Source organism: Caloenas nicobarica, chromosome 21 (genome assembly GCF_036013445.1).
Source record: "Caloenas nicobarica isolate bCalNic1 chromosome 21, bCalNic1.hap1, whole genome shotgun sequence".
In the NCBI taxonomy this organism is placed as follows: Eukaryota; Metazoa; Chordata; class Aves; order Columbiformes; family Columbidae; genus Caloenas; species Caloenas nicobarica.
The window spans coordinates 4632169-4646349 of record NC_088265.1 but is presented as its reverse complement, the minus strand read 5'-3'; the positions used below and the strand labels follow the sequence as shown (position 1 = coordinate 4646349).

The 14181-nt window shown below is 51.6% G+C and overlaps 1 protein-coding gene across 1 annotated transcript; it reads right to left on the bottom strand.

The window, feature by feature from the left end:
- Positions 1-9896: 9896 nt before the first annotated feature.
- RABIF (RAB interacting factor) lies at positions 9897-12496 on the bottom strand. Its single transcript, XM_065649473.1, has 2 exons — positions 12311-12496; positions 9897-12174 (listed from the first exon to the last, which is right to left on the bottom strand). The coding sequence occupies exons 1-2, from the start codon at positions 12482-12484 to the stop codon at positions 11929-11931; spliced, it is 420 nt and encodes a 139-aa protein (XP_065505545.1). The 5' UTR covers positions 12485-12496; the 3' UTR covers positions 9897-11928.
- Between the last annotated feature and the right edge of the window lie 1685 nt (positions 12497-14181).

Here is a 14181-nt window from a genome sequence, read left to right as displayed (position 1 = left end):
GGCGCCCGTCGGTTCCGCCGCGGTTTCCCCGCGCCCTTGGGGTGCTCGTCTGAGGGTGGAAGTCTGAGATACAGCCAAATCTTTACATTTTTCCTCCCCAGAGGGAGGACACAGCTCCATTGCACAGTTACCAGGCAAAGCAGCGCCTGTACCAGCTGTCACTGGGACAGTCCCACTGTGGAAAGGATTTGAAGCCCAAGGACTGAATCTGGAAAACCACGCAGATTTTACTGAAATCAGTGCCTTCGGTGTTTAAATGCCCCAATTTAAGTTGGGTGTTTGGACCCTGCGGTGTGTCCTGCGGGTTATACTAACAAAAATATCGAGGTTGCCCAATTTGATTCTTGGGTGGAAAGTGGCTGCTCAGTGTGGGCACCTGCAGTTGGGTAACGGGAGCACCGGCCGTTCAAGGGCAGCTCAGGAGGGGGAAACGGCTCCTCCCTCGCTGGAGTTGCGGGGCAGGAGAGGTTCGCGAAACTATTTTAAACAATAACAAAGCAGATCGTGTTTTCCTCTTCCTGCCTGGATCTGCGTTGCCGCGAGCAGCCTGAACAAAAGCGATGCTTTTGCAGGGAGTGAGGTGGAGTCGTGCCTGCAGTCCGGGGGCAGGAGGGGTGGGAAGCGACGAACCCCTCGCTCCTGCTGATCTGAAGGGCATGGACCAGAGCCGGTTAAGGATGCTGCTGATGCTGCTGCCCATTTGATTGTGATCGTTTTGACACAGGGTGTGGAAATGAAACCTCTGTGGGAGCACGCTCAGAATTACTGAAAGAAGAGAAAGGCTAAATGGTCTCAGAAAGCAAGGACGTTGAGAGAGAAGGACAGAGGTGGAAGGAGAAGAAAAAAGCAGAAATGGTGCTGATATACTTGGTATACTTCTATTTTGATGCCAAATGTAATGAGTGCCTGAAAAACATAAGATATAAGAGAGCGCTAAGCTGGCGGTACTTGGAGAACTTGGCTGTCTCCACACCAGAGGAGTGTGGCTGGAGCTTGAGGAACCGTTGGGAGCGACCACAAACGCATACAAGCACCCGTATGTTGCTCTTGTTCAATAAACACACTGTGGGTATGAGACAGAAACGTTTTTTGAACCATGAGCTGAGTGGCTAGGCCAGTTGTCATCAGGAGAGTACATACAGCTTTGTGATTAATTTTTTAAAAATAAGTCTTCTCTGCTTTTATGTAATCCAATCCTCAACAAGCACAGGCTATTTGGTGAGTGCTATCGAGCTGGTATATATTTGCAGAATGCAATCAACACTAAACTTCTAGTAAGCCCCGCCTCCGTTCCAGCTGAGCTCCTGTAACACGCTCCAGTCAGCTCTGAGACCTGGAAGGACTTGTCTTTCTGTTTTTTCATTTCCTTTCTTTTATGCTAATTGCTTGGCCTAACTTTGCTGGGGTATGACCTTGGCTGCAAAGTGCCCTCAGCTCAGACAGAATCCTCGGTGAAGCTGTTTGGTAAAGACAACCAGAACTGAAACCTGCAGTCGTAGGTGTTTGTACTCAGATGGGAGGGATCACCCCGAGGTGACCGTGAGTCATCAAAGCAATTACTAATGGAAGATGAAAGAGGAAAACAGCTACAATATTTGAGTTCCTTTTGTTCTTTTTGGAGAAAAACTAAAGGCAGCTAAATGTTATTTTTTTCTCCTCTTATCATCTCTTGTGCTCTTCTCAGTTGGCAACAAAAACGTCAGCACCACACGACTGATCAGACCTTTGCAAACTCAGCTTTGGGAATCCTTTCCTGTAGCATAAAAAGGAAAACAGGCCGAATTTGCCTTCATTCTTCCATATGTTGTGATTGTATTACAAATATTTCAGTGTTCTATTTTTTTTCCCTTCTCCTTACAGCCTCCCCTACTAGGCATCAGGTGAATCTGTGAGAATTCCATGTGTTCATTCAAAAAAATGTAGTTAGTTGGTTCTGCCCTTCCGAATTACTAACGAGACCTTCAACTCGTGGGTAAAGCAGTACAAAACCACACTGTAGCATCTTATTCTGCTTTAGAAATGTTACAGGACCATGAAACTATAAATAGAAGGGTAGGCACCTTGCAGATAATGAAGATCATTTTGTGGGTGCAGTGAGTATGCTTTTCAGCTCAGTTGACAAATAAAATTGGAAATTCAGGCCAGGCTGGATACACCCTGGTCCAGCTTAAACTGAGGTTTTCACGTACTTAACTACTGTACTAGTTACCTGGTCTGATTTGTCTTAACAGCTCCTGGGAAACGGATTTTTGACAGGTACCTCAGCTCTGAAAAGCGGTGTTATTCCTGCTCATCTGGATTTACCAGGACTCCTCCAGCTGCATGAAGCATTGGTCAAACTTTGGTGAGAAAATCAGGTTTTGATGTTACTTTGTCAGATTTCCTAGAGCCACTTGGGCAGCTGAAATCTGTCGTACTGCATCGACTGCAAAAAAGCTTCATCCACTGGGCTTCAGTGGCTTCTCCTGGGGGATAAAAGGAGCACCAAGGCAGCAGGACCACACAGTTGGCACTTCATGCTCTTTGCCGCAGTGTGGATTCTCCTGGCTGATGCACTGAGCAGAAGTAACTCTGTCTTACAGAACCTTGTGTTGCTGAATAACCAGAAAAATGTTTCTTGGGGACTGAACTGCATTTGGTTTAATCTGACTAAACAATAACGTAAGGTCCAAGGAGCTCCCATGTATCCAGGTTTTCTTGAACACGTTCTCTTTTCCTGCTAGAGATTATTTCTGCATGCAATATGGGCATTTTTTTGCATTTGTCTGGGATTTCTCCATGTCTGGTAATTTCATCAAGGCCCACAGAACACAGACCTTGGCTGCATTCAGTGAATATGATACTTTCAGAGAATGCTGGACTTGCTGTATATTTGTGATAAAGTCTCTGCAGCTGCCCAGTGGATCTGGGGATTCCTGAAGGGTTTGGATGAACCGTATTTGAATGTACAACTAGGCAGCTCTTGCTTTCTGTTGTTTCTCAGAAGTATTGGGCAAATAATGCATGCACATGCACTTCTGCCAGGGAAATCCTAAAAATGTGATAGCCTTAACTCGGTGTCTGCCTGCTCACTACCTATCTGTGCCGGGTTTGAGATGACCTGGGATTTCCATGCACCATTTTCCAGCACTCAGACTGACAACAGCAACGGGCTGCCCAGATTTCAGTGAAGTCTTGACGACTCCTCATTCCCAGGCCACAGAAGACTTATCTAGGTGTCAGGATTGATGAGTGCACGCGTACAGATAGAGCAAAACCTTCAGATTTCATCACCGAGGGGACAACAGTTTACCATTACTTCATGCTTTGAGTTCTCAGGTACATTCAATTCCAAATATCCAGCCTCAGTCCTGTGTACTTCACCCCAGCTCTATATCTGGTTCCTTCCAGAAGTGCACAGCCCCTCTGAGTGTTTTGTGGGAGATACTCCCTCCCAAATGGCTCCGTTTTGTAGCCCAGAAACCAAACCCAGATGCCTGTTTGGAAAATCCCTGCACAGCAACAGGGCAGACAAGGGTGAGACTGGACTGGACGGGGACTCCAGTTTCCTGCTCCAGTTTCAGTCGTACCCCCGGCCACCAGCCTTACACCATGAGATGTTTCAGGCCAGGGAGGGCCAAATCAGCGTGAGGGCCTGGCACCTCAGTGACAAGTTTTATTTTGTGACTCTGAATAGCTTATCCAGTCTCTAATATAATTGATTTTGTTAATTACTTTAAATTCTAGGTGCAAGATCTGGAGCTGACTTTGGCTGGGAGCCGTGAAGGGACGTGGCGTGCTCGTGGCAGCTCACAGCAGGAAGCAGCAGGTTGCAGCAGCCAGTTCCTTAACGTGGATTTCACCTTCTGATGCAGCGAATTGCATGACTCAGGTGAGCAGGGACAGATCCGGTCATTCCTCTCACACCGCAGTGGGACACGGCTGTGGCTGGCTGCAGCCTTTATGGCCACCTGCTCACGATTCTGTGTGTCATTTGCCACCTAAAATCTTCTTTTTTAGCTTCTAGACACTAGTGTTACCCCATGTACTTCCATTTTTTGTTCTCATTGTTCTCTCATCACTTTTTACAAAATGAGCACCCAGGTTTTCTCTTGGACAGGTCGATTAAACTCAGCAGGAAAACACATGGTTGGGTTCAGGGACAGGACAGAGTTTCAGAGGCAGGGAAATTGTAACGCAGTTAATCATTCACAAATACGGCCCCTTCCCAGCACAGGGCCTGCTGGGAGGTTATTGATTTGCCAGCAGGCTGCAGGGCTCTCTGGTGCCTTCCAAAGTGGGGATCGATCGCCTCAACACGCGCACAACAAAGGGGTTGCTGCAAGCGAGTGCCCACGTCCCTGCTGATGCCGGGTGCATCTGTCACAGGCTGACACAGGAGCAATTAGCCCTGGGCTGAATGTTTGTGCCGTTATGCTGGTGTGGGGTCCCTCTTTGCATTGTTAATACCTCCTGGCTGTTTCGGTGGTGTGGCAGGGAATGAGAGGTTGATTTTAGATACATATTTTTTAATCCTGGGGTGACTACGCACATGAGGAACTTGCTGACGACACAAAGGTAGGAAGAGTCCCACAGGATCAGACATACACCTGCTGAGCTCAGTGTTGCTTCTTTCTTGGTGGCCCATAGCAAACGCATTGGGAAGAATTTAGAAAAGGGCCAGTGCAGGAGCATCACTACCCCAGGATATTCTCCCTGTCTGCAGAGTTTCTCATCTCAGAGGATTCCTGAACCACTAGGCTGTATTTTCTCATCCCAGACTATCATCTCGCTGCAGGTTTTTGCTTGTCTGTTTTATCGTGCCCCATTCCCCACAGGTAGGTGAACGCCTTGCCAGGGTCCGTGAGGGTATCACAGAGTTACCCTCCCCCCAAAAAATCCCCTCCCAGATTTGGGGTCCTGTACTGTCACAGGAACAGGTATTTTCTAGTGTTGACAAGGAATCCCTTCCAAATTGTCTTGACAGGGATCTTCGTGTATTTTGGTTTTGTTTTAATCTTCCTTTGCAACACTGGGTGCAGTTCACTTGAGATCATCTGATCTGGTCTGACCCTTCTCCTCTAGAACATAGGCCTGACACCCTGCCTAGGGCAGCTCGCTCTGGAGCTTCACAGGGCCTCCTATCGCACAGCCCCGACCTTTGGCTGTTGCAAAATACACTCTCAGCTCTGCAGAGCTTGGAGATGGAAAAGGTTCCTGACATCAAGTACAGCGGCACCTTCATTGCCCTTTTGGAGAGGTGGAAGCGGTAGAGAAACAGGGATTTTGTTCTTTTTTTTCCTCTGTAGGCTGGAAAGGGAATGGCAGCTGAGGAAAACTGTTGTATAAAGCCTAGCTAGCAAGAATCATACAATCATTTAGGTTGGAAAAGACCCTCAGGATCATTGAGTCCAACCATAACCTAACTCTAGCACTAAACCATGTCCTTAAGAACCTTGTCTAAACGCCTTTTAAACCCCTCCAGGGATGGTGACTCCACCACTGCCCTGCGCAGCCTGTTCCAAGGCCCAACAGCCCTTTGGGGAAGAAATTGTTCCCAAGATCCAAACTCAGCCTCCCCTGGCGCAACTTGAGGCTGTTTCCTCTCATCTTATCACTTGCTACTTGGGAAAAGAGACCCAAAGCAGTGCTGTCCTGCACTGTGATGAGAGTTTCAGCTGGTTTTGCCCTGGCTGTGGTCACTCACTGGCAGCACCAGCTCAGCTGGCTGTTCAGGTCTGGATGTCAGCGTCCACAGCTGCACGAGCAGACAGCGCGGTGTCCTTTCCTGCCTGGACGTATTGATGGGAACTAAATGAATCATGCGAATCAATAGAAGACAACCAGAATGGAATGCCCTGTTTTGCTAGATCCGTTTAAAATCAGAAACCGTTGCAGCTCTCCCTGCAGACCTCTCCCTGCCCCCATGTCCAGGGTGCAGAGGGGTCACTCTGCAGCAGCAGATCTCCGTTTCCTCAGCTGGTTGAATATCAACAAGCCCTGCCCCACCGGAGGTGAGTGTTGCTCAGGGTGTGGGGCACAGCCCTGCACAGGAACTGGTTGTGCAAGTGAAGGCGCATCAGGGTGCACAGGTCTGGGCGGGATGCTGCAAATCTTGTCACAAACCAGTTCACATCACTGGACTTTGATTGCCATGCAAGATGTTTATCCCATCGCGCATACCTGTATACTTTATCGCAAGTGCTGCATGCAACAAACAGAGGAACAATCTGGGGAGAATGCACAACGGGTGGAAATGCTTAATCCACTGATCTCAGGCCAAACCTCCATGGGAGGACATGGATTCTCCATGAGGGTTTTGGGAATGTTTGCTGGGTGCCAAGAAATATCTTTCATTTAGAGCTGAAAACTATTCAACTAGACAAGGCTGAATTAATTTCTGGCCTAAACACTCCCCATTCCAGATGGGCTGGAAATCCTCAGCTAGGGGAATGATGAGTGCAGAAGACACAGCTAAAGTAGTTTGTACAAGGGAAGGAATCGTTCCTCTCCTGAACATGGAACATGTGCAATAGCTATATCTCTAATTATATGATTATACCCTTTTTAAACCTGGCCCTCCCCTTGCAGGGAGTGTCAAAATAAGTGGAAGGATGTGCTTGAGTTGCCAGATTGCAACCACAAAGGGCTGGGCTCTCCTTTTCTTTGATGAGATTTCCTATGTGATAGTCAGCAGAACCGCAGCAGAATGTATATATGCAGGAGATTAACATTTCACAAGTTTAATATCAGCATTCTCTACCTTGATCATTTGACTTCGTAACCTCAATGTGCTATTACCGTGGCTTCATGTAGATAGTCCCCATATAAGATCCTGTTTTTAATGGCCTTAAATACATTCCCTGGTTTTAAATCTTACATTATTCGCTCCTCCAACTGTTTTAATCGCACTCCTGCAAGCATGGACTTGGCTACCTGCCCTGTTTTTTTGTTCTCTGCGAGTCCCCATTGCAGGGGCTGCTGCTGTTCCCTGCTTGCTCCAAATGCCACTTCAGCCCTGACTTTCACACTATCCTTCCCTGCCCGCTGTCCCGCTGGTCTGCGGTAACAAACCTCCATCGGAAATTTGTCAAAGCTGAAACAGCTTCTCCAGCAAGTCCACTGAATTTTTCTTTATTTTACAATTAAAAGGCCTTCCGAATTGCTCACCTATTTCCAGTGCAATCTCTGTATTGCGAGTTTTGTGTTGCTCTGCTGCTTGGTACCCTCTGTTCAAATAATGTCAGACTTTGCTAACTATTGCCTGTACCGCTTAAAGTTCTTGGCCCAGATTCTGTTTGTTACTTGGGTGTAAACTGAGTCTAACCTACAATTGGTTTTGTGTTCTCTGCCACTAACTTTTGGTTCAGATACTGAAAATATATCTTGTGCTGTTCTACAATAATTGGCCTCTTTTTTCTGTGGGTAGCTAAAACCACCCATTAGACCAGATCTCTGTGAAGTGAACCTTCTTCCCCTGGTCAAGCAGTAGCACCATCTAGCAACTTATTTGTATTTCCAGCGTTTGTACATTCCCATCTGTACTGATTCTTTGCTGCGTTGTCCTTTTGACCAAGAAACCCCTCAGCTGATGGTGCAGGTAGCGAATGTGCCAAACAGTTCACATCCTGTACTGGTTTTGGCTGGGACAGTTACATTTCCTCATGTTCAGATGGACCCTCCTGTGTTTCAGTCTGTGCCCGTTGCCCCTCATCCTATCGTTGGGCACCACTGAACAGAGTCTTGTCCACCTTCTTGACAACCACCCTGAGATACTGATGACATCAATCAGATCCCTTCTCTTCTCCAGGCTGAACAGCCCCAGCTCTCTCAGTCTCTCTTCATAAGAAGGTGCTCTAGGCCCCTCATCATCTTCGTAGCCTGACTTCTGTGTAAATACCAACTGAACATCAGTTTAGCTGGACCAGCAGCTCTATAAATCTGGTCTGGATGGTGGGAGATGCCAAGAAGCAGAGCGAGAAGGTCCCAGTGGACAGGAGCTGCACTTTATGCTGTGCCGCTCCGAGTACGTGCAGGACGAGGCACTGGGGATTCACCTCTCCCAAAATCAGGAACTGTGCCTCAAATACAGGCCAGCTGCACACAGACACTGCCTTTTGGTGCTGCCATTTGGGCTTTCTGACAGAAATCCCCAAATCCCAGCAGGGTCCTGAAGGGAGGGGACAGAACCAGATCCCCCTGGGTGGTGCTGGCATCGTGGGGCCCTTGCGGAGCATCGGCACCAGAGCCAAGCAGGGACCTGTGGCTGCAGCAGGGATGGAGCTGCTGAGGACACTGAGCCTCCAAAGTGCTGCTGACACCTGCAGCTCCATCTCTCACTCCTCGCTGCTCCTTATCAAGGGAAGTTCCTCCCACCAGAGGCCAAAGCTGCTCCTTTCTCCCAGCATCTTTTCTCCTCAGGAGTTGGGTCTTGTGTTTGCTGAGTCTCTGCACTCCTGGCCTCCTGCCATTTTTGGTGCTTACCCCTTGGACCTGCCACAGTTTGTCAGACAGAATCTTTCTGCCTGTTTTAGACAACTGGAGTCACAGATTGCTGCCACCCCAGGAAAGCACAAGGCAGCAAGTTCTTGAAGCCACGTCCTCACACTCCATTGCCAGAGATTCCAAATTAACCAGGGATTCTGCAGTGAGCTGTGGTCTGGACATTTGCCACAGAAAGAGCACTCTGCTAATGGTGTTAGGCAGCGTGCGGAGCAGCTGCTCCAGGAGGGGAAGGATACCTGTGCTGACACGGCTTTGCTTATTTTCCCTTGCTCTCAGGGCATCTCTTCCAGCTGGGCTCGAGCAACCACAGATGGTGGCTCCTGGCAGCACTCAGTTGAGAGCTCTGCCCCTGCACGCACAGTGATTAAGGCTGGCAACTGTCTCCCTTCCTCCGGGGGAATTCAGAGGCTCTTGGAAGGCAAGGAACATGAAAGGGGGAGCAGAAGCACAGTTGACTACACACATACGCACACATATTCCCTGCTGCCACCCCAGCCGGGAGAGACGTGGATAAACACACCCATGCAGGGAACTCTCCTAGTGCAGCTTCTCCCCCTGGGGACACGTGGCTCCTGTCAATGCCACAAATTGCCCTGAAAGACTTTTCAAGGACACACTTTGCCTGTGGTTCTGCCCTGTCCTGCCAGACTAGCCCTGGCCAGGAAGGCAGGCTGCTGGAAAATACCGCTCTGGCTCTTCACTTTGGCCTCCTCTGGTGGCTGAACGGTGGCTGCTTTGCTCAGAACATGCCCCATGTTCAGCCCCAACTGCGTTCATGAGATTACAGCTGTCTTAGGCCAGGCTCCTCCAGCCCCGGCCTCCACGGCTGATGTATTTGTGCCAAGGAGGGACAGGTAACTGTGCATTTCTACATGCAGAAGCTGTATCCGAACTGTTCATACTGTAACCAAAGCCAAAACTGAAGCCCCCAGGAAGTGCCCATGTGATGACCAAGGGATATATCCTCTGTCACAAGCTGTTACCACCCGTGTAGCTCTCTAAGGTTTGGGCACGCAGTACTTAAAAAGCTGAGCTGCAGCAATGCCCAGGTTGGACTGTGCTGCTCTGGACTGAGTTTTAGGAAAGATGCAAGAAACAACTTATCCAAAGAGCTTCCCGCTTCCCCCTCTGAGGAGATGGAAGTGTTATCTCAGTGACCCAGGAACCTGCTCACCTCAGTGATTGCATTTAGGGAGCAAAGCACTTGATTTTTACTCTGTGTGTGGTCAGATAATCTTCAGACACCAGTGCGCACCCCTGCAAAGAAAGTGTCGGTTTCTCTCACTCATCTGGGGACGCAGACCCCAGGTCGGTAACTCTCTCACTGGCTGCTCCCCAGTATCAGGAATCCACATGTACAATTTGTTTGTGAAGTGTCATTTACTCAGCGTTGATCAAGCTGATATCCACAAGCCTGTTCTGCACAGTGGTGTCTTCAAAACGAAACTGTTGTGCAACACACTTTATATTTTAGTAACATGGGCTATAATCTAGGTATTACAGGTCAAAACACATTCCCCAACAGATGACCATTTAAGTGAAAGCGTGAAATTAAAATGACGTGATCCCACTGTTTCCCAATTGAAGCTCTCCTGCCCTTCTAGATGCACTTCCTTGATGAACCTGTTCAGTTACTGAGCTTAGGGTTAAAGACAAGAAGGGCACAAGGAAAACAGCACAGTTTTGACATCAAATGTGCATCTGACACATTTAGCAAGGATATAGCACAAGACCCACCTCCTGCCCAAGTCAGAGCTTCATCAGACATGAAGTTCTGCCGCTCCCTCCATTAACAGATACTGATAGCCCACAGCAGGTTTCTGACAGAGCAGCCCCAGAACAGCCAACATCTTGGTTGTTCTGCCTCTCCAGTAAGGCAAAGTCTCAAATCTCAGAAGTGCAGGTGCTCAAGCACTGGAAGGACGGGCTTGTTTCTCCCTCATGTGCTGCCTGGATGCCTTTCTGGAAAATCCACCTGGGGTCGTGCCTGCCTTGCAGACCGCGGCCAGCAAAACCTTCAGCGGGGCAGTGAGGAAAAGGTCTCTCCCACAGCCCTGTGGCAGCAATACTGCTCAAGTGCAACTGATCTTGACTTTGGTGGCAAATACAACTTTATCATCCCAGCGCAATGACAGTTGTGCCTTTGTACCCAAGGTGTTTATTAGCACAGCACAGTCACACAGCTCCTGCAGCCGGGCCCGTCCTGGGAGCCCAGGCGATCGCTGCAAAGCTGCTGTATTGTTCATACAGGAGTTACAAATGGAGAATGCAAACTGGACCACAATCACCAAAAGATAAATACAGTGAGAACCGTGTCAATCAGCTTTGTGCCCATCTTTTAAAAGGCAGAGACCAAAACTGGACACAATAGCCCAGCACTGATCCTACCAGCTGCTTTTACGGAAGAGAAATTCCTCCCCGACTTCTATTTAATACACACACGGCTGTTTTGACATTCTTCAGCACTGACACACAGTCACCGGACACTGCTTGTTCAATGATTCAAATCCTTTTCAGGTTGGAAACTCTCCATTCTTGTTGCCTGGAAATACTACAATCTTGCACATTTTCTTTATTTGCCCCTCTATCCGTCTATGTTGTCTGCAAACTCTAATTGCACTTTCCAAGTACTCAGTTAATAAAACTGCACACAATGTTAGTTAAAATGCCTTTCATGCACTTCAGGTGTCACATACTCTTACATGCTACATTTGTCAGGATGAGGTTTTAGAGAACCCAAATGTTACGGTTTAGGGCAGGGAACCTTTCTTCTGAAAATAAACAGAAGATACAGCCTTAAACCCCACAACTGCTTTGGCTGCAGTTTGGACAATTTAAGCTGCTGTGACTGTTCAATGCAGCCCTTGTGCCAGCACCCACATTTATTGACATGGTTGTGTCACAAACCAGCCTGAAAGACATCTTAACATGTCTGAAAAACAGCAGCCACACAAGGGAGAAGTGACAGAGAGCAGCCAGATCAAGCTACTCGGCAAAACTGTCACGGTGAGCTGTCCCTGCAGGTCGCAGGGACCCTTCGGCCCACGTCGTCCTTCCCACGCAGGCTCAGCTGAGGAGGTGGCTGTGTCGCAGCTGTGGGTCTTGGCGCTGGTCAGGGCGCGGATCTGTGGGGTGACCAGCTGGGCTGTGGTCAGTGCGGGGCTGTATGTTGGCCAGGTGTGGGGCACGCAGGCTATGACAGTTGGCGTGGGGCGGGCCGTGACTGTTGGCGTGGGGCGGGCTGTGACCCTCGGCGTGGGGCGGGCCGTGACCCTCGGCGTGGGGCGGGCCGTGACCCTCGGCGTGGGGCGGGCCGTGGCCGGCAGGGCTGTGCGCTGGCCATGCCGTGGTCAGTCTGCTGGGCCCGGCTCTGTCGCTGCGGGGCAGGCGGTGCTGGAGCCCAGCTCCAGGCAGGTGCCCAGGCCCACGGCCCCAGCGCCGCTGTCACTCGTGGGCCACCCGCTCCAGCGCCACGTAGAAGCTGTCCTTGTCGTCCAGGCAGTGCCAGCCGATGGGCCCCGCCTCGCAGTCGGCGCACACCAGGAACTTGACGTTGCCCACGTCGCGGGTGAAGCCCACGTTCTCGAAGGAGAACATGTCCCGCACCAGCCAGTGCTCCCGCAGCACGTCCCCGCCGCCGCCGCCCGCGGCCGCCGCCGCCGCCTTCTTCCGCATGGCGGGCAGGAGCAGCTGCGGAGACAGCGCGTCAGCGCCCGGCCCGCAGGGGGCGCCCCGCCCCGCCCCGCCCCAGGGGCCGCCGCTCTCTCCCGCCGCTCTATCTATCTCTCCCGCCGCTCCCTCCCGCCCTCCCGCCGCATCCCGGTACCTCACGGCGGGCGAAGGTGGCGGCGCCGGGCAGCAGCACCCGGGAGCCGCAGCGCTGGCACAGCACCGCCTTCAGGTTCCGGCCCTGCGCGCACACCAGCTCGGCCGAGCCCGGCGCGGCGGCGGGAGAAGGAGGACGCGCCGGCGGCTCCATCGGCGCACAGGCCGCCACCATGGCCGCGCATGCGCGCTGCGGCCGCCACAGCCCGGGGGCGGGGCCGGGGCGGTGACGTCAGCGGAGCCGCGCGCATGCGCGCTGCGGGGCCCCGTGGGGGCAGCGGGCGCTGAGCCGGAGCAGCCGCCGCGCCGGGGGCAGCGGGACCGGCGGCCGCGGGGCCCCGGGGCTCTGCTGTCCCGGGCGGCTGCCCTGGCTGTGGGGTGCCCGGGGAACCGCTGTGCTGCGGCCCGACCGGGCGGCCCCGCCCCGATCCCGGGCGGTTCCACGGGCCGGCAGGGAACAGGCGGCACCTAAAGTCCCGCTGCCTGTCGGGACCCTGAGGGACGGTCAGTTCTGGGCACGGGGCTCTGGAGACGCTTCTGTCCAGCAGACGGAGGGGGCAGAGCTCAGGGGGCGCTGGACAGACTCCCCACGAGGCTGCTGCAGGTGCGCGCAGAGGCTGCAGCAGCTTGTGCTGGGCTCCCCCTGCGGCTCACGGCAGCTCAGCTGCTCGGTGCGGAGAACCCCGGCGGGGACAGAAAAGAGCACGCTGCAAGGGGCTGACACTGGGAACGGAGTGTTTTCCAGGAGAGGAACCCGGAGTTCAGCCTGACCCGAAAGGCTGAGGGAGCTGGGGCTCTTGAGCTTGGAGGAGACTGAGGGATGACCCCATTCATGGGGATCAATATGGAAAGGGGGAGTGTCAGGAGGATGGAGCCAGGCTCTTCTGGGTGACAGCCAGTGATAGGACAAGGGGCAGTGGGTGCAAACTGGAACACAGGAGGTTCCGCTTAGATATGAGAAGAACCTTCTTCATGGTGAGGGTGCCAGAGCCTGGCCCAGGCTGCCCAGGGAGGTTGTGGAGTCTCCTTCTCTGCAGACATTCCAACCCGCCTGGACACCTTCTGTGTAACCTCATCTGGGTGTTCCTGCTCTGGCGGGGGATTGCACTGGATGAGCTTTCGAGATCCCTTCCAGTCCCTGACATTCTGGGATTCTGTGAGCAGAGGAGCCCGGGGAAGGCAGGAGGCTGTGCCGGTGCTCACTGATGAGGTCCTGGCATCCCAGGTGCTCTGTTGGGCTTCCTCTTCACTGAGCATCTGTGAGGCTTCATGATTTTGTGCTCATCTCAGGACCTGCTGCTGTTTCAGCCCACTGTTGGAAAGAATTGAAACAGGTCTGCTATATCCACTGCTTTAGGGGGTAAAACACATCCCCAAAGAGCCCTGATTCTTGCTTTTTCCAGACCGTTTAGAATCGTAGAATGTCCTGAGCTGGAAGGGACCTCATGTACTTCTTGCTGGCTAAAGAGTGACAGAGAATTTCATCCCAAGGGAGATGTGTCAGGAGAGACTATTTGACATCGAGAATAACCGGTGAGGGGTTTGCTGGGGGCAGCGGGCAGAGCATTCCGTCCTGGAACACTGCAGTTTGCTGTGAAATCAACAGCTTTTGGAGAGGGAAACCAGGAGGGTAGTTTGTAGCCACACCATTGACAAATTAATACTGAGCTCCATTCATCCCACATTTCCACGTTGGACAAAAGAGCTCTTATTTTTTGCAACTACAGGCTCTATTATAACGGTATTACCACAGTCTGTTCCTCATCTCTGCTGCCGCACTCTTCTCGAGCAGATCGTGCAACAACTTCGCTCCCGGTTGGCAAGTCCTCCGGGCCTGATGGGTTTTTGTGCCGTGGATCTCGACAGACGGAG